Source organism: Ptiloglossa arizonensis, chromosome 13, assembly GCF_051014685.1.
Source record: "Ptiloglossa arizonensis isolate GNS036 chromosome 13, iyPtiAriz1_principal, whole genome shotgun sequence".
Classification (NCBI taxonomy): domain Eukaryota; kingdom Metazoa; phylum Arthropoda; class Insecta; order Hymenoptera; family Colletidae; genus Ptiloglossa; species Ptiloglossa arizonensis.
Genome location: NC_135060.1, coordinates 12,164,759 through 12,186,455, shown reverse-complemented (window position 1 = coordinate 12,186,455; position 21,697 = coordinate 12,164,759). Strand labels below are relative to the sequence as shown.

General features: G+C 38.8%; 1 protein-coding gene across 5 annotated transcripts in view; it reads right to left on the bottom strand.

Moving 5' to 3' along the window:
• Positions 1 to 21,697, bottom strand: part of LOC143154028 (uncharacterized) — a 95,367-nt gene that overhangs the window by 59,250 nt on the left and 14,420 nt on the right. For 4 of the 5 annotated variants that reach the window (XM_076325780.1, XM_076325781.1, XM_076325782.1 and 1 more), the window contains one exon: positions 15,019 to 15,204. The exons of the other annotated variant lie outside the window; for it this stretch is intronic. In XM_076325780.1, coding sequence (XP_076181895.1) covers positions 15,019 to 15,204 — 186 coding nt within the window. The remainder of the gene's footprint in view (positions 1 to 15,018; positions 15,205 to 21,697) is intronic. 5 annotated transcript variants of the gene reach the window in all.

Genomic DNA, 21,697 nt, shown 5'->3' with positions numbered 1-21,697 from the left:
CTTTGAGATTTTATGCCCAACTATCTCTGTCAATGTTTATCGATATCCTATTGTATAATCTTTTTACGAAATCGTATTGATCGATTAAGAATACAGAATTGCTACTATCTTTAATTTTTTGTATAAAATTCGTTCAATTTTAGCCGAAATATAATTTGGCATAAATGTATACGGCAAAAATCTCCTCGACCTCGAAGGATTGTGATTTCTCTGGATGCATTTTTAATCAGAACGATTCCATCAAGATTATCTTTCGACGCGTACAAAGTGTCGTTCGAATAAAGTTTGCGTTTCTCGGTTCGATAATAGAAACGAAACGATACTCGACTATCGATTATTCGCGCCGTATTAAAGAGAAAGGAGTTGCTCGTAACACGTGGGCTTTAGCTTTCGAAAAACATTTTCAGTTTATTATTTGATTAAAAGATTGGTACATTAAAGCGAGCGACATGATTTGAGGGACGTTCAAAGACTCGTGTACATTAAGATAACCGGTTCATTACTCCGGGGAAATAAATAAAATTGACTTTCTTTTTACACAATCGCTGTTTATAACGAAAAACGAAAGACCATGAAAATGGCTGGATCGTTCAAAAATATTAATAATTACCGTTGGATAATCATAAAGAAAAGTTACCGTACCTTCTTCAAATCCACTGAAAATATACATAATGCAAAACAAATTAAAGAAATACGTGTAAAATTCACACATGAGTTGATTCGCGAGGAAAATAATCTGCATTAATTACCAATACATAGACATTTTTTTACAGAGCGATAAATACACCTTGCATCGAAAATGCAACACCTTATATCGTCGTTTATATTCAGGACTTTTTACAGAAGATATGCACTTAAATGCATAATGCGTAAAAACTTCGTCTGGATGCCTCCAGATTCTAATACCCACAACGAAGGATGTACAGGTAATCGATCCTTGGAAAAAATATGAAAAATCATTTCCATCGAGTAGACGATGTTCCAGAACAGGTATAGTCGTTCGAATTTTCATTTCCTTCGGTACTTTTTACAGAAGATATCGCACTTGAATGCATAATACGTAAAAACGTCGTCTAGATACCTCCAGATTCTAATACCCACAACGAAGGATATACAGGGAATCGATCCTTGGAAAAAATCATTTCCATCGTGTAGACTATGTTCCAGAACAGGTACAGTCGTTCGATCGAAGAAGTAACATTTCCCGTACACGAGTTCAATATTTCCAACTGTAAGTTGTTTCCCATTTAACGACGCCTTTTCTTCCAAGCGATCGATAGAAATATGATAGGAAGCCAATTCCACGTGACGCAAATCCATGTCGGTTGTCATACGAGGCTTCCGTGGGGTTCGCGCTGTCTGTCGGATTAATTGCAAGCCTCCCGATGGTTGCTCCGGCGTCTTCTTGCTTTTAATTCTCGGTTAGAATCTCGTAACACGTTGCTCAAGGATCAGCCGCGGGGCTTTGCAGCGTTTCCCAGTCGTCGGATGCATAGGACACGTGTATGGGTTAGTCTGGACACACACGTGCTCCTATGCACGCGTTTTCCGCACGATGAGACATCATTTGCTGGTACGAGACAACGGAAGAAAAGGGGGACGGCAATTGAGACGTTAAATGACTCCAACCGGCGAAATTTCCTTACCGGAGGAGCGCGTTGTTATCTATCAAATATTTACAGAGATAACCAGATCCTTCGAACCGTTTTGGGATTCAATTTTATTTATCGTTTTACCGTATCGTTCGATCGTGGCGGGGAGAGGTAATACGGAGTATTAACAATATTTTTTGCGAATGCAAAAGCTGGTTCGTCAGGCTGTGTAATTTGCTTGTTCGAGATCGTGGAAAATGATCGATAAGGGAAGAAAGGGAACTAGTTTCGATTCGATTTGAAAATAATTCTTCGTACGCGCTACTGTATATCGAGGTTCGCTTTCAACGATAGCATTTTTATCGGTGCTTTGTCTCTTACGAATTGCGTTCTCCATTTGTTTTGTTTTTTTTTTTTTTTGTATAGATGTATATACTTTTACCTCCACGCATGCACGTTAAAGATAAGAATAATAACGATTAAGTGAACAAAGATAAGAATAATAATCGAGTTAACTTTAACGAAAGAATTTATTTCACCGTTGTCTTTAATGTTCATTTTGCTGCGAACGATAAACGAGTGTTAGAAATTCTACGACATTAACTATACGGTATATTTATTTCTCTTATTTTGGATTAAAATAATCGAAAGCCACGCAATCCTTACAAAGGCTGCAATGCATGCTATTGTTTCGATGGAAGATATTTTCGAAATTTCTAAAAAAGATCTTAGATAAGTAAACTAAGATCTATTACTTCAAAAAAGAGTTGATCGCGTTAAAGATTGAGACTAGAAGCAGAATTAATTACAAAATATCGGTACTCGAAAAATGTTGTTTCCAACTAATGTGTCCGATACATTGAAAACATTATTACATCGATAAAAAATTGAATACGAAAACGTAGAAAAAAAGATACGATTATGAAACTAAGTTCACTGTACGAATACACTGTCAAAAATAATCAAAGGATCGTTCAAGAAGCGAATTTAGCACACAAAAAGAATAACGAAAATGTAAACACTTCTCTTATCTGACACTGTACCCCACACACTGTCATTGTTTACTGTTTTCATAATTCTCATTTCGCACAAAAATTCTCGCGACAGGTACGTATATACAATGTTTGACGTCCCGTTATGTAATCTTATTGACTAAACGTTCACAATTTGATAATGTTCAATGGATCGTTTCGATTCGTGGTCTCGTTAAGAGCAGAGCGTGCAAAAAATTTCGATCGCATTCCGTAAGAGCAGGTAAACAGTTACAACATTAAAGTGACTCTACCATAGAAACCAGGTTAAACGTAATACACGAAATTCACCAATTTATTATTTTTTCCTTTGCGTCACGTTCGGCTTTGAAATTGCACCGCGTAATGCGTACGTAAATAAAACATCACCATGATAATAACACCGTATTAATTACACGGTATTTCGTTTTTTCGTAACGTTAGACTCGATTTTTCTATTTATTGAAAAATCAAAACGTACCGTCAACGTTCCGGTCAATCTCTATGAATATTTATCCGCGAACGCGTAATATTTTATATCTCGCTAATTCATTTACGCACACGCGGATTAAATGGATAAAAAGCACGACACGATAAAAAGATTTATACCGTATCTCTTCACCGAGAATAATTGCCGACGAGAGATTCAACGACGATATCAGAAAGGACGTGTTGTTTGCGATGCAACGGTATCACGGATCTTATCAACCTCGTGTATATACAAGTCGGCACAGAGCTGTTTTTTGTCGAATTCTAGTGAAAAAAAAATGGTAGCTGTATTGCGTAAGATCGGTGTTTGCCAAAGTTGTACATTGGCGGCGAACCCGGCCACAGGCGATAATTATTTTTATAATCGTCGTTTATCTGTTACATTAAAACTGTTTGCTCCAAATAGATACTCGAGGTTTTCGATACTAGCGAGAACTCGTGTCGATGCATATTGCTAGTGTTATCTTGTGTAAATTATGACATCGCTTCCGCTCGATACAGTAAACGTTGTATTGCGATTCTTCGTCCGAATGTCGAGGACGCGTTAAAGAGAAATAAAATAAAAAATAAACGGACCAGCTTGAAACGGACAATCGCGAAGTTTTCCAATCGTCCACGTTACGCGATGCACCGTCCCGCTATAAATATTTTCTACTCGTAAAATCGTATTACCTCGGGAATGAGCGCGATATCGAAAGTAGGATGTACCGTCTAAAATTGCAATAACTACAACGCTAGCTAAAAGTGGATCAAAGAGATTAACCTTAATATCAAAAGCTTACATTAAGAAGCCATAGAATGTCATTCTGTACAAGAAGAGGCAACGGATGACTGCCAGAATAGTCAAGATGCTCGTCCCACTTTCAGCTGTCGATACTTGTTCTTTTAATAAATTGGTAAATATTGTTTGGTCATCGGTAACCCGTAAATCTCATTAGAGGAAGATTTTGAACGACGAGGCGCGAGTAACATCGTGTAAGAAAACAATTTTTACATTTCGACATCGATTAGAGCATTCCTCTTTATCAAACGTTACCGCGAACAAGTAAAAACATGAGATTAGACACGATGTTTTACAATAGAGTAATTTCGTAATACAACATGCAGAATTTCATGCGATAATTTAAAATCGTTTTTTCAACCATTTTCCACGTAATATGTGAAAGTTGGATTCACGTTATGACAGTGTCGGTAGAACGTTCCGATTGCACAATTAATTAGTGTTCGTTTACTTTGTGGTATAAAATTTACATTTAGGAAAAATTCTATAGAAGTTTAAATTATGATGTAACGTATCGGTTGAAATGTGCTGCAGCTTTTAAACACTACGTATCGAGAAACGTATCGTTTGCTTACAATACGAATTACATAACACACATGGAACAGTGTACGCTTCAATTAACAAAGCTATTGTAGTCAAAAGTAGAAGCACAATTAATTCGAACGAGACAAAAGAACATTCGACATTGTCATTTCTTTCGTTACCGTTCGTAAACGATACTTTGTGCATTTATTTTTATCTTCGCGGGCGTTTCGACCCAGAGCGAATAAATTTCTGAACACCGATAGGCTTCCGAGAATCGATCGTGATTAAATTGGCTACGAAATCGGAAGCATTAAAACTACAACGCGCCAAGTTCTATTGGTATTCTTCGCTCACGCACGTGGATTCGAGAGGACACGTGCTACTTGGAGGGAGTCGTATGAATACCTTTAATAAAGAGTGTAATTTCAGGGGAGTATGCGCTCGGTAAGAGCATCCGCACAAAAGATTCCCTATAGCGATCTTTCTCAAAGTGTGGTTCGTTTAGATTTCTCGTTGGGGCACCGCGCCGGGTCGTACCGGACCGATGCGACTGAAGCAATCTCGCTTAACTTTCTCGGAACTTTGCACGACGAGAGTTTCCTCTGTTTGTACGCGATCTAAAAGACGCCAGACAAATCGAATTTTCTAACATTCAGTCCACGATTGGAGCGACACAATTTTCTCTGCGGACCGATGCGACCGGAAAGTATAACTACACGTTCTAAGTTCCATTCTCGTTCGATTTTCACACTTTGCGATGGAATCGGTCAGCTCACTTTCGACGATCGAATACAATCTATCGATGATAATTGTAATGACGATCTATCGATAAACTATTCTCTGATATAAAAATATGGTCACCGTTTGAGCGAAAAATTTGAGAAACACTGCTCCACGGTAACTCAACGAACGTTCGATATACATACGTATGTACACGTTTCATTCGTGCACGCGTTCCCGGAAGGCAACCACCTCCGTTTGCGTTTTTTCTCCGCATAGAGTCGCGTGCAAGAGGCGCGAGACTCCTTGTTCCACGGCTTTTTGATTTTTCCACTCAAAGTAGTCGTTGAAGAACAATTCTCAAAAGAGGGAAAAATTATCAACCGTAACTCTTTCCAGTGAGAGAAACGTTTTCACTTAACCCTTTCTTCGGGCCATTTTCGTAATAGAGAAAAATCGAAATCCGAATGCTTTCCGGATAAATCGAGTTCAAATTGTAATCAGACGAGCAAAAAGGAATCTTTAAACAATGGAGGCTTCTGTTTAGATTCAACTCCCTCTCGCTCGGATAGTTATTCAATCGATTAGAAACGTTAACAGGAAAAGACGTTGAAATTATCATTGGTTCGTTTGTCAATATTCGATGGAAAGTGTTAACAAGTTAAAATATACTTTTCGAGATAGAGTACGGTGGAAAATAAACCGCACAGATTGGCAAATAAAACAAATGAATCACCGACGACGACCGAATCGGGGGCAGGTTTCTATTATCCATTAAGCGCGGTAAACAATGACCAGAGTTTACGAAATGCTCGAAATCTAAACAATGACTCTTTTCGAGTGAACTTAGAAATTACAATTTATGTCTTTACATTAAATGAGAAGATCGGTGAACAGCAAGATTCACGAGAAGATGTGTACGAGAATCGTTACAATTTGTCTAGAATGTTCGACGAATATACTAGGTTGTTCGATAAGTTTTGTCGTTTTTTCCATTGTAAAAAAATACTGCGACACTTCAACGTTTGAACAATTATAGTACCATCTTTAGAAAAATAAAACGACGGAACTGATAGTTCCATCTCTCATCGAACGAAAAAATTTATCGAGCAACCTATTAAGTTCCAGAGCCATCTTTCGTTTCCCTTCATAATACAAGGTGTTTCAAAATTATATGTAAAAATTAAACTGATCGAGAGAATACGGCTTCTAAGTCGAGTTTAACGAAACCAGCGAGCAAAATGTTCGATAATGGCATGAAAAATAAACAAGCGATAAAAAGAACTCTGGAAAGTGTAGAGATAATTGCATGCCAGTTCAGAAACAGCGAAACAGGATACGAGCGTGTCGAGACACGCGGTGAACCTCTCTTTTCAGTTTTTTTTTTTTTTATCGTAAACCGCATTGCGAAATTGCAATGATCAATAAGCAATTCAAACCTTATGTCACGTGTAATGCACTGGAAAATTTTGTGTTATTATATGTATCTCGCACGACATTTAACGGTGATTAGAAGTAGATTACCCTTCAATTTTCACGAATCGGCACTTTGCAACATTAAAATTCTCGAAAATATAAATACGTTCAAGCGATTTATAATTTATTGGTTACTCGTAGTTATTTCCCAACATCGATAAAGCCCGATTACTTTTACAGTAAATTACATAGGTACGCTAACTTTTTCTGTAATTGAAGTTCGTGTATCGACAATTATCTGGAAGAAATATTTTATATTTAATACGGTATACTTTTCATCGAGCAAATTTAGTGTTTATAATACGAGTCGATTTGAAAATACTTTATTGTCGGTAAGTAATCGTATAATCGAGATATTAATCGCACGATCGATTCAACCAAATTGTGCAATTCCATATATCGGAGGATTATAGGCAGGTACTTGTAAGTAATTGATCCGTCTCGAGTATTCTACGTTAATTTGAGTTAATGTTGCGTGTTCATTAATGTTACGACGATGAGTAGCAAGCACCGAATAATCTAAATGTAGGGAAGCTGAAATCGGTTCTTAATTAATTCTCCCGTTCCACGAGCCACGTTAGAAATTACAACCACAATTTACTTTCCCCAACATACCGTATTTACATTACGATAAGCCATTTCAGAAGACCAAAAAACATTTCTACGGCGCACGAAACTAATAAGGAACTATGTATTCTACTCCAGCACTTTAAAAAGCACCGATCCTTTTACATTTTCTTGTAGTTTACGTTCTCGAAGATATATTCTTAACGGATTTTATTCAAACCTGTAAATACAATCGAGGTACAAACATTTTACCGCGCAGACGTTAAATACATTGTATATTAGTCTTTTCGAAAGTAAAATACAGTAAAGTGACTATTGTTTCGCGAGAAAAATAATTTCTTATAACGTAATACCTCCTAATGTATCATGTACATCGTAAAAACAGTTACAAAAAATTTACCGTGCACTTTACACGGCTCTCGCCTTCGAACATCAAAGATCATGCGATATTCGAATAAATTTAAATACCGATAAAACAATTATTCCGAATGTTCCGTAAATAGAAAATTGGTATCGTTGGTGCGTATTGCACGAAAACAAAGGACGAAATTGTATCGTTCGAATGTCCAAAGAGTTCAAGAGCCGTGTTAATTAATCGAATAGATCCATTGATCTGTCCAGTTCGGTCACGTGGCATTTTATTCGTAGTTTTTTTGAATTCGAACTCGATCGATGTTAATATAATACATTTATAAGCCGCGAATCGAAGGCCGTAGGTGGAATCAATACTTTGCATAAAAAGGAATTTCCGCAGATAGTATTTTTAGATTAACAGATGCCACAGCCTTGAGTGTATAAAAGTTGCTCTAAAAATAAGTGACCAATCCCCAAAGCTTATTTACTAATGGGAAATCGGTTCATCGACGTGTAACGGTGTACACGCAAGTACCGTTCCAAAGAACGGGGAGAACAGGATTCCTTCTTTTTTTCACGAATAAAAACTAACAATGTTGCTGTTATATTTTTTCACTTTCGAACGAGAACTACGGCGCTCTGACACCCCGAACTATTCCAAAGAGCTGTAATTTTTCTTCCGTGCGAAACAACGTAAATAGATCGAACAAATATCCGGATAAAAATGTGGCTTATCTTGGCTAAACTATCGTTCGATTTATCCAATTTGAGATTTAGAAAATTTAAGCTACGTACAATAAATTTTATGCTAAACTATCGTTCGATTTATCCAATTTGAGACTTAGAAAATTTAAGCTACGTACAATAAATTTTATGCTAAACTATCGTTCGATTTATCCAATTTGAGACTTAGAAAATTGAAGCTACGTGGAATAAATTTTATGCTAAACTACGGACGACATAATAAATATCAGAAACGTGAAAAATACTATCATTTAACAACACGAAATTGTCACCGAACGTTTATTACGCGTAAAATGTACAGCTTTGAAAATATCGTTCGCCCTATCTTTGCAGATTATTTCGAACAACGTGTTCTACAATCGTTACGAAAAGAATTTTCGCAATTGGTTTAAATTGCGTTGCAATTACCCCACTTCGTATTGGAAAACACTGTTTACCACCTGATATGTCGTAACGTTCGATAAGATTTTTATATAAGTTAAATACGCGTCGTTGGATACTTTTTAAATCACTCGGCGAGAATCCATGGACGCGAATCATTAATAATTCATCGCGCGACTATTACATTCATTAATATAATTTTGCACGGACGTATTACCATGAAGGCACCGTTTTGCGGAAGTGAGAAGCTACCGCCGTGCGCTCGCGGGTATCATCGGTTATTATTAAAATATGCGAGATCGATAATGATTTCGGAAAATAATATCAGTTGCTCGATAAGTTTCGTCGTACGATGAGAAACGAAGTTACTAGGTTCGCAGTTTTATTTCTCTAAAGACGATACTACTGTTCAATGAACACAAAATTTCACGTAGATCGATTGTTCAAAGTTGAAGTATCGTAATATTTTTTTTACAATAAAAGAAACGACGAAACTTATCCAACAATCCAGTATCGTACTTCGTCCTGACCGTCCAAATACTTACACGAGAACGCAACAACGTTTCACTGTTTGTTGACAAAGATAAAAAATAGGAATTATTATCGCGTGGATGAAACGAGATATCGAGACCGAGGAGCGGGAGAGGGAAGACGAATTTTTGAAAAAATGTTCAGTTATCTGACGTCTTACCTTTTTTTTAACATCCATGATGTCTCTTAATACCTTACTACGCACAAACTTTCCGACACGATAAATCGGTTAATTTCGCGTGTGCTTTTATCGCGGTTGCTCGCACGTCTCCCAAAAGCTGGGAAATATATCATCGCGCGGAGAACGCGAATATTCTGACAGAACGACTCGCGCTGTGTTGCACATTACGTAACCACAGGAGCCGGGAACTCGCATTCCCATATCGAGCAAATTATTTATATCGGAATATTACACGTACTACCGTTGCTAAAAATGTACTGCCGTATCGTGCAGACCGAACGGACCGAATTGCCGTCACGTTCACGATAAGACGTTTCGAGAACACTTGTCGATGCTACGGGGTTTAAGTGTACTCTCCCCGCCTATCGTTCGAATCTTATCGAGTTAATGTACAGGGGAATTCGATCGAGCCGGGACACCACTCCGAGACGTCAAAAAATGGGTAAATTTTGCGAATTTCTTTTTTTTCCAAGTGGCTACCAAACGAAAAATCCAATCTTTCTTCGGAGAGTATAAATATAACTTTCAGTTTCATTTGACAATTTTACGAAAGTAAAAATCGTGCAATATATTATTCGCTATTTCCGGAATACGTTCTGGTTGAACATTGTTCGTTGGTCGCCACGATTGATAAGAAGTGGGAGGTTTGGAATGAAAAAAATGTTGTCCATTCACAAACCAGAGACTATTATCCGAACTGTAGCCTACGATTTTTCGAAAATATTAATAATTGTAGAAACGGTGAAAGTTTGAAGAGAAAACAATCATTTTTATCCAAAGAAATCACTTTAAACGTTCATAACGAATTAAATAATTAACATGCTAAAAGAATTGTACGTTACATTGTAGAATACTCTATGGGGTATATCTGTATAAAATTTGAAGTAAATGAAACGTGTAGTTTCGAGAAAAAGGTAAAAATGTTTGAATTTCGAAATAACTTTTTGACATTACGTTCTACGCGTTTGAACCTTTAAGAAAATAAGGGAAAAAAAATTCGATTCTTTGGACTCGTTAGGGTGGTGTCTCTCTTTGACACGAACGCGAGATCTTACGTGCGATCGGATTTCAACGTAAACGTGAGTTTCACTCGACGAATAGTACACGCGTAATTATCAAAAAATTTAACTATCGGGTGTTCTTAAACGTAGACTCGAAAAAGACACTCCAGAAAGGTCTGACGTCGTGCACAAACTAACCTATAAATAAGGGAATAAACAGTGAGCGTTGCTCATCGTTTCGATATCGTGTTTTACTCGTTGATTTATTTAACAAGTATTCTTATCTTAGTCGCATCTAGGGCAAGGTACGCTGAGTAAATTTGACGAGTCTACAATCATAACCCGAATTAAATGCCAATTTACTTTTATATTTACCTTTAAATTAATAATTTTATCGCAGATACGATTGGAAACGCTTTGAAAGTAGAATTCTAGTGGCGTTTTTCATTGTTTATTTGTTCACTGAAACAACGACGGTTACCTATGTCGCGCTATTCTTATTGAATCCGATCGATTTAATTTTCGACAAAATGTTATTGTTTAACCCCACCTGGAGGAAAATGATAATACATTTCTAATCTTGTCAGGCATTGCCGTAAGACTTCTTCGTAGATAAAAAATATTTACAACTCGAAAAGAAAACATTACCAAACACACGTAGGTACCACCTTCTTCCAACCTCGATAATAAGATTCCAAAGTTTGCCTAATTATTTTCGAGATACCCTGTATGAGTAAACTTGGTTTGTAGCTTCTTTAGTTGGAAGTGTCTTTAACGTTATTTTAAATATTTTGATTTTAAATCATAAGAGCCAGTGAGGCTCGAAGTAATGAAATATTGACCGTCATACGTTAAGTATTAATGTTTCAAGACAAAATGAACTCGATTTATTAATTTTTAATCTCGTTTTAACGGACTCAAGTATTGCCAATTCCACTCCAAGCGATCTATCGTGAGTGCCTTCTTTCTTCACGGTGACCCTTGTTATTCTCTATCCAATTATTTTCTCTTGTCTATTTTAAGACGTTCTCTCTATCTATCATGTATGAGGCCTAGATCACGAAATCCTTATATACAGTGCTTGAAATAATCGCCAGGATTATCTGCTCGAGTTTATTGCTCAATACGGTATTCAATACTTGGAGAGTCTCAAGTACCTAGATACTGTACAAAAACGTTTAGCGAACCTTTCCTCAATCCCTGACATTTTAATTATCCTCTTCAATTATCCCGAAAGTAGATTCTTCGATTATTTCACCTAACCCATTCCGCAATTATTTAAATAACATTCCGTGTTTCCACATGCGCTGGAACTTCTACGAGCAGTACTTTTAAGCTTACTTTTCGATCATTGAATTAATTTTATAAACATACAATAACGCAAAACTCTTCCACTATTATTGTCCACTAGACAAGAACGTTTCGTGCATCGTTAAAATTGATAATTTAAAATATTCTAATAATGTCCTTTAAATTTGAATTCAATTTTTGTCAACATTGTATACAAAAAGTAACAGCAAAATATGATTGAAAAATGTACAAAATGAATTTCACATACGTTACGATTATTGTAAGTTAAAATATAATTATCAGGAATGTAAATCACGAATAATGATTATTCATCGTAAGAAATGAAAGTACGATTCTATTTTATGAGAATGTTATTTGATAATTGTAATGCACAGTCTCGTAAATATCAATGGTGAAATTAATTATATTTTGACATTAATCGCTTCTGTAGAATGCTTAACGGGTTTAATGACACAAGCCGGCCTTGCGCGACGGGTGTGCTTATGAGTAATGGGTAACCAGTGTACATTTAGAAAAAGGGTCAATTGAGTGTGAACTGTGTAACAGGGAGTCAGACACAATTGATTTGCGAGGTGCGTTCAAGCGAAAGGAGGGACTGACAAGAAACATCCGTGGTCTTCCACACTAATTCCGTGGAAACTTTGTATACATACGGAATAGTAACAACAAAGAGTCAAAGTAGAAATAAATGACCACTATTGAAGTCACGGTCAAGGTGCATACGACGATGGAAATGTTATTCACGACCTTCTCGATTGAAATTCGTTTACAATTCTCACGGTGACGAAATTGTAAAAGTAATCGATTACGTATTTCGATACCTATTCTGGTTTCATTAGAGTACAATTGAGAAGCAAGTTAGAGAAGAGAATAAAATTTGATTATCGGAATACTTCCAAAATCAGAAGTTAAACTAGACTACACGTTTATTCGGTAACCGGGATATCCTTCGTAGGTAAATCAAATAATTTGATAACGTTTTGCGGACAATGAATGACCATAATATTTTAGCACGACAGTGAATAGTATTGTTCTTTGTTCAATTTTCATAAAAATAATCAACGTTAATTTCTTTTTTTTATCTTATCTGACACCGTCGTATCTGAATGCACCGCGGAGAGTAGTGTAACTGCCTTGTACTTTTTTTTTTGGCACATACGAACAAATGATTATATTGTTGTAAAGTTCAAAGAATGTTGAACATTCTTTCCTATATTTTAACATGCGTTTTTATTTTCATAGACACCAACGAAGTTCTGCGATAATAAATGTTTCGCCAAAGATCATATGCTACAAAAATGATCCATTATTCCTGTTTGATTCTCCGTAATATGCAGCAATTCTTTGACCAATCTTTCTTTTTCATTTATTTTAAGACCTACTTTTTCTGTGCAAATTTAACCAGCTATTGGGTATGAGTTTTCCGCGTCACACGTCCACCATACTTTTATTACACATTTTCCTGTGCAATAGGAATACATTGAGTAAATTTCCTTCTACCTTGATACGAAAACAGTTGCTGGTCGTTTACCAAGTACTCAGTTGTTTTGTACATCTTTGACAAACTGAAATTGAGTATATTCCATATATCACGTATGACAGTATCTAAATAGAACATTTCAGAAATTTATAATATTTCCGTACTTCTGTGTCGACCGTTTCTTTGCCCGATAATATTACGAATTACAGTTTCATGATGGATCGGTGGTATTCGAAACCAGATTGTCTCGTCGAATACTTTTTTTCTATATAGTTCGTGCTGGTACTTTTATTTTCAATCGTATCGTCAATTCTTCATCTGTTTCTAGTTCACTTTGTCGAATTTCCACTTCAATTGTCTCATTTGTTATCTGTATCTGTCCCATTTTCTCGGTTGATCATCATCGCTAAACAATTATTTTCTTCGGCTGACTTCTCGCCCAATAATTCGCTCAAGTACATTTTTTTTCTCTTCAGGAGTCAATCTATTTACGTATTTGTATTATAATATTTATGAATTCGTTATGTGTTCATTCGTGAATGATAACTTTAATAGAAAAGATTTTCACGTTACTATACTTTTATTACCTTGTGAATTCGGCTGCTGATAATTCTTCCATTGTTCTTGCGAGTTTCTCTTTTACACTAAACTATAATTACACTTGCGGAGCTGAATCTTACTCGAAAGTAACACTAATACTATCCAATTTCTGGTAGATGTGATGCATGAGTCTGTGACCAACGATTCTAGAAATACTGAAACTCGAATAATACGACGATTGCATAGTCGAGAATGCCCCTCCAATGGATCTAGGTGTATTTATCGAGAGATCGAATTACGCGCAAGAAGTCCATTGGCCTAACCGTTAGGCACAGTTATCTAGTATATACAAAACAGTACGTTTAATATAGAATTTATCGTAAGGGTAACCGTGTACCAAGTGCAACCGTGTGCAAAGAACAAACTTAACAATTTCGTGTATTGACCTAAGATGCAAGTGAAACGCATACTTGAATTTTTTGAAGTGTTAAAAATGATCTAGAAACTTTTTTCCAATTTCAAATTGTTTTTAAGATACCAGGTATTAAGACGAGTAGAGAAAAATAAAAGAGTTGCGAAGAATACATATCATTAGGTACAGAAATATAGGAAGAGGAACCTTGAACTTTGATAATTGAATGAGAAGATACCTCTAAATTTCAACATACTCTCCCAACGAACGAAGACGACTTTAATTCCAAACGAACGAACGAAATTATTCATTATAGAAATTCTAAAATATCTGTTCCGTAAGAACAGTTTTCAACACGGTGTCCGAGAGTAAAATATTTTCCACAAAAACACCACAAGAACAAGTATCCTTTCGAACAAAAGCTACAAATTCTAACCGACTTGAAAGCAAAAGAAAAGTGAACCGTTCCTTTTGATCTCTGAATCAGGCACTGGTTGTAAAAATGTCAACCCATTCCCTGTTAATACCCCAGAATCTGTTTATACTCGTCAACCCCTATAATTCAATCCTCGTTTCGCCTAAACGGCACCCTACCAAGCCGTAACCACCCCTTGTTAGAACCAACCCCGACGGTGCATTAAATTTTATCGATGTCTCGTCGTAAGCATCCATTTACGGTATTTACCTACATTTCGTTGTTTCTACGAACGTCCATCGCGTTGTTCAGCTATTTCCTAACGTCCCACTCTTCTTTCTTATCCCACACACTCGGTATGAATATTCATTGAAGAAAAATACCACCGTAACGCTGCGCAAGAACAGACGATGAAAATACATCTGACTGGTGCAACGACGATTACGAAGGCAAACGACTATCGAACCATCATCGTCGGGAATAGAAGAGAAAAACTGCTAGGACTCACCCATTGATGATGGAAGAGGATTCATCATTGTTAGGTGGTCCCGACACGTGGACTTTGGGCACGTTATAGACATCCACGTGTCCTTGACCAAGACCATGACCCGTTTGCTGCTGATGGCCGTGAGTCGCCGAGTATTCATCGCTGTCGCTGCTCTGCGGAGGCTCGGGCCCTACTCCGGCACGAGGTCTGGAAAAACAGATCCCCGTCGTTAAAAAAAGCTGGCTCGTTCGCACTCCGACCGTGCCGAAATCAATGTTTCCCCTTCGTCGGACCTTCTACCCGAATATTTTCATTTTTCTCTCGCGACGTCACCTCTCCGCACGGTTCCCTCCGATTGATTAATCGCGATTTATCGAACGAAAAGGCTCAACAGCTCCCGTTGATAACGCTTTCGAAACCCCATTCTCTTAATACAAAGCACCGCGAAAGCGATTAGTTATCGATCGGGTGCATTTTATACAATGCAACACACGTTTAACGGAATTAGAACACGGTGTTCCCAAGAGTAGCGAGTTTTACGCGTTTTAACTCTCGAGGCACGGTTTTCGAGCAAAGTCGATCGACGTATAATTACCAAAATTAAGAAACCAATTGACCGGATGCTTGATCACGAGCTGGGATATTTGTGCAAGTTGCGTCGAAGTACTTGAATTTTTCACGTCATGGTTAAGGTATTAAAATGGCGGGACATTTCTCGAGCCACCGTGTCTCAAAGAGTTAACGCGTTTGTGCATACATACATACATACATACATACGTACGTACACACACGACGCGCCCATTCTGGTGAGAGTCCAATGTCACAGATTTACGACCGTACAAGCAAACCGAGTGTGAACCGTAGTACGGTGTAACACAGATGTGACACATTGTTCGTAATATACAATGGCTCCGTGTAACGTGTTTCGTTTGTTTGTAATTAAAAGCGTGCAACGATGTCGAATCAAATTTCTACGAATGAACGTAGCGCCGTGGCTCACGATGAACTTACGAAGAAATGGTGAAAGCGTTGAACGACTTCTCGTAAGTTTCCATAGAAGTGTGCAATGTGCGTTAGAAATTGTGGTACGATCGAAGAAAAGGTGATTCCTTAGGCGAAAGTAAGTTGAATACGTACGATAAAACTCTTTCGAGCGAGGCTTCGGTTTCGAGGAAATCAATTTTAGGAATTCGTTGACCGGCGTGTCCTTTCGTTGCTCGTTATCTCTACTTGGGGTTTTGTAAACATCGATCGGTGGTTCAAGGTTTACAGTTACCACCCGAAACGTGTATAACGAGTCACGGACGAATTTTCATAATCGATCCCCCCCGAAAACGAAACCTCGTACGAAAAACCTTTATTATATATCATCGACTTACTTGTACGTAACGAATTCTGATTTTTCTTGCAAAAAAGTACGCGATACGTCAATCATCTTCGTTAATTCGATCGTGCTTTATACGGTTATTATTTTTTTTACGTATCAAGAATATTAGAAACTAAAGATATCAGGTTGTCGCATAAATATCCTCTTCGAACAAGTTTCGAACGATCGTAATTAACATCGAGGTGTGGATTTTTTATCGAAATGAAAACCATCCGAATCGACCAATTTCCGCCAACGAGGCACGTGTTCGTTTATCGTGATTACATTTTCCGACAATGAAGTGTTCGAAGTCGCTCTTTAGCTGCCTTGCGATCCTTGAACTATTTTTTCTCGAGGTATCGGTCCCAGTGACTAAAAAGGAGATAATTTCAGTAATCGCTCATTGCGGTACGTATACACAATTTCTCGTCTCGCGTTATAATTCGATACAGGAAAGTTCCATTGACAATGGAACCGGTTACGCGCGGTTAAAGCTGAACTCGCATTATTCGTCGGATTTGTCGAAAGATTCCTCAATGTGTTCCGAGTACGTCGAGAATTCGAGAAGAAGCATAACGGTGTGACGATCCTTCGCTCTTGGCGAAACAGTGTCAAAGGTAAACAATTGTTGATAAAAGATAAGAGTAATTTATTCGATGCAAATTATTTTCAACGTTTCGACCGTATCTATAGAAACCGTACAGATTCGGTACATCGAAAATAATTCGTGTAGAATAAATTACGCTCGTCTTTCGTTACCGACAAATATTTACCATTTGCTTTACATTCGTTCGAAAATATTCTGAAAGATTCGGTCGCGATGTTATCTAACTTTTTCGAATTTCCAAGTGTACCGAGATATCGAGTAACAATTAATCGGTGTACAACAAATTCTCGCATTATTGTTCCGATATTGTACTCGACTATTGGAACATCGTTTTTTGTAGCTGGAATTCCCATTTGTGTAAAATCGGGACACTTGAGAAGTATCGATTTTAAAAGGTATCGAACGCCTCGAAGCTGTTTCTTTGATCGTTGTTCCGCACCGCGCATTGCATAAGTGGAACTGTGGCATAAGGTGTTACCGCGACCACTTCCTGTGCGACGTGTTACGAAGCTTTTCGAATCCACGGAGTGTATACAGTTATTCGTACCTGGCCGAACGATACGTTGAATATTTTCAGAACGATACGACGGTATTCTAGATTAAACTTTACACTCGCAAACGTTCAACGGAGGCTTGTACGCGTATTGGAATCCGGGCAAGAGGAATGTAGATCGAGTTATATCGTAACAATATAATATATTTCGGTAACAATTTCTTCCAATGACACGGAGTTACAACACAGTTCAAAGGCTGACAGTAATTGACGTTGAACGCTGAGTAACCGAGTACGTAGTGACTTCTGTCGACTCGACGGCCAGTGAGATTTGGCCTTAACGTATGACTCAATTGTATCCGAGCTGCGAGTGAGTTACGTCCGACGATAAACCACCACTGAACTCGAGTGCAATTTTCGGTACGATATATGCATATACGGAGTGATGTAAGGAGGTCGAGGATGTTAAGGGCATACAGTGCTCGCGAAAATAGACAAAAAATGTCCAGTTAATCTAGGTCAAAACAAGTGGCCATCACGAGCAAGAGTTTTTCTTGCCTTACAATTTAACACGGAATTGAGATTTTCGTAGCGTAGAATTAGAATTGTACCGAACAAAATATTTCATTGTCACGGATCGATATACGGGTCACCGTGTGTCGCGGTGTACGAAAAATCGCGTGTAAAATAAATTACACGTATCTGCGTCCAGCTAGATTCGTAGACTCGTGTCGACTGGACACTTTTTACTTATTTTTGCGAGTACGATATATCTCTAAATTCTTCGACCTTTCCTCGACCATTTTACGTATTACAGGAATTAACGGGAATTGGACGAATGCCGTTAGTTACCGTACGGGTAAGACAGAGCTTGCGAAAATGCAAACTTCGGAACGGAGAGTAAGAACAGAAACGAATAATACAAACAATCGTCGACAAAGTGGAAATCGTAATGTAATGAAATTTGTTACGTCGAGTGACGTATAGTCTATCGAAAAAGCGGCGTTTCTTGTGCAACGACCTAATCGAAACCGGCACGGTAGACTCCCGTGTATATAATGTTCCCGTGTTCTAAGAATCGCGTTATACGAGGCCATGTAATTCGTACAGAATATGGGTACACGTTCCATCGTATAAACGAATTGAAAGAATTATCTTCGACGTTCGTACGAGAAATAATTTTATTAAAAAAAATTAAAAAAAGAAAAGAATCTTCATCTCTTCGACTCAATTCGAGTCACTGTCGCAACCGTCCGAAATAAAGTTCCAACTGCATTGTTTCTTCAATGCCGGTTGCGGGTCCTCGAGCCGCGAATCTTGTCCGGTTTTACAGGTATCGTTTTCGTTATCCGAGGAAACGTCTTCTCGCGCCATCGTATCGATTAAGATCTCAGGTATCAGAAGTTGCTCCTCGTTGGCTTCCAATTCTTTTTGAATTTCCAAATACGGAGCCAGACACTCCTGCAATCGTCTCTTGAATTCAGCCGAGCGTTCCACCGACGGATCGTTCTCCGCGAAGTGTGTTTCCAGCTTCTTGGCCAGCTGCAATCCCTCGTTTAAACTTTTCAATGTAAAATTTCTCTCCGGTTCGTCGAACGTTTCCTCCGAGCTCTCGTCGTCGTTGTTTGCAACATTCGAGACAGACTCATCGGCCAGTTGCACCAGTTCCTCCTCGTCTAATTCTCGATCGTTGTCGATCAATTCGTAGATATCCTTCTCGTTCATATCCTCGAATCCGTCGCCGCCCAATAACCGAGCAACGTGTATCACACGATCGATCTCTACGGGCATCGGTGTTAAATAACTTTCTCTCGTAACCACTTCGGGCCAGATACGTTTCCAACAAGCGTTCAACGTCAGAGGTTTCAATTCCTTCAGAGACGCGATGAGAATTTCCACGCAGTTGAAAATTGAAAAATCCTGCCAGAAACGGGTCACCGTCGTACCCGGATCGCGATCCATTTTGTCCAAAATGAACTCGAACGTCCGACGTACGTAACACAATTTCAACGACTTTATTATACCCTGGTCCAACGGCTGAATGATCGAGGCCGTATTGAACGGCAGGAAGATCACCTTAACGTTCGGATGACTCAAATCTCTCGGATGACAAGGCGCGTTATCGACGATTAGCAGAACCTTGAAGTTGATACTTTTTCTCCTGGTGTAATTCTCGATCTCCGGTACGAAGCAGTTGAAAAACCAATCGTTGAACACGCCACCTGTAACCCAAGCTTTTTTATTCGCTCGCCAGTAAACGGGCAACTTGAACTTGTCAAGTCCTTTCGTTTCACGCGGGTTTAAAGAGCGATTAATTAACATGGGCTTCGTTACGTAATCACCCGACGCGTTGCTGCACAAGAGCAGCGTTATTCTGTCCTTGGTGGCCTCGAACTCGGAAACAGATCCCTCGTTTCGAGATACGGATGCGCGTTCAGGCATTTTCCTCCAATATAAACCGGTTTCGTCCGCGTTAAATACCTGATCGCCCGTGTAACCGCCCTCCTCTATAATTTTGAGCAGCTCGTCCGGAAATTTTTGCGCGGCCTCCACGTCGGCCGACGCTCGTTCCCCGTGAATTTTCCGATTGTGCAACGAAAATCGATTTTTGAACCTCTCGAACCAGCCTTTGCTGGCGCTGAACTCGAACTTGGGCTGTTCATCGGACGACACGCGTTCCAGTTCCTTCAGATGCGTGTAAATCTTCAACGCTTTCCTTTTGATCGCATCCTTGTTCACGGGCATGTTCTTCTGATTGCAATCCTCTATCCATATCATCAAACAATTCTCCATTTTCGGCATCAACGTGTCTTTAATACGAACGACTCTGTTCAAACTTACCGACGACCCGGTAGATGCCGTGGCTCTTATTTTGTTCTCGTTTCGTTTGATCGTGCGAACCGTCGACTCGTTTAGATTCAACTTCTTCGCGATGGCCGGCAATTTCTCCCCGTACTTTAGCCGATCCAAAATTTTGATCTTTTCTTCCAACGATATAAACTTTCTGTTCAACTTGGGTTTCCTTCCGATTTCGGTGGTCATGGCTGAGAAAAAAGGCTTCTTTTGTAACATAAAACTCGCAGAAAGCAAACGGTTCACTTAATTAAATTATCGAGTATTTTTCTACTCTTCTCTTTCCCCCCCCCCCCCCCCTTGTCTCTCGAATTCAAGAAAAACCGATTTTCAGCAATTCTAGCGTAGTCTTTTTTGCGACAATTTGCTAAACTTCCTAAAGCCGCGTAACGTCTACAAGCGAATAAAAGCGCGAACTGGACTCGCGCCGAGCGAACCGTTCGTATTGCATTATACAGTAGACGCCCGTATAACGCGGAGATACGCACCGCGTTATACGAGACTTGGAACTCATACGAGCTACGATGGGTATGCGGTAAAGGGAGAAAGTGTGAGAGAATCCGAGGAAGAGAAAGAAAGAGAGAGAGAGAGAGAGAGAGAAAAAGAGCAAAGACGGTGTCGAGCGATGCTGCGCAAATACATTCGTGTTTATCTACCGCGTTATCGAAACCGCATTGCACGAGAGTTGTCGGAATTTTTTGATCGCGTTATACGGGAATCTACTGTATACTCTACCCCAGTGGTCGCCAACCTGTCTCCCTCGATACTCGTATAGGTGTATACTTGTACGTATTACATAATTACGGTTCTTTCGTTTCGGAAACATTCCCTCCGTTTTGTCATATTTTTATTATACTCGTCGCTTACACATTCGCGCGTATCACTCGTTGTACGCCAATTACGAGATTTTAACAAACGTATCACCGAAAATCACGAGGTTCGATACGGTAATTCCTATACCCTTCGAGGTTGGCGACCACTGCTCTAACCTATATAAAATTCATGCGAAAGATCTCAAGATACAACCGGAAACGTGACAGCGACAGTTTCTTTTTCGTACGTAAGACGACAGTACGTTCACCGTACAGCAGGATAACTACCGAATATGTACACCGTGCTCGCGATCGAACGCGAGATTCGTGGAAAGAAGGACGTAAGGTTATACAGTTTAAAATTCAACGACCGCCATGAGAACGTGTTTGAAAATGTCACACCTGCGATGAGTATTGTCGTAGCTAGCAGTCCAGTAGAGGGGCGCCACTGTCCCACGTTACTGCTACACAGTCGCATGCAAGAACTGACTCGGATATTGGGTCTTCTCTCGCGGACGGAAACTTCAATTATTCTAGATTTCCTATATCCTCCTCCCGTTTCTCATTTT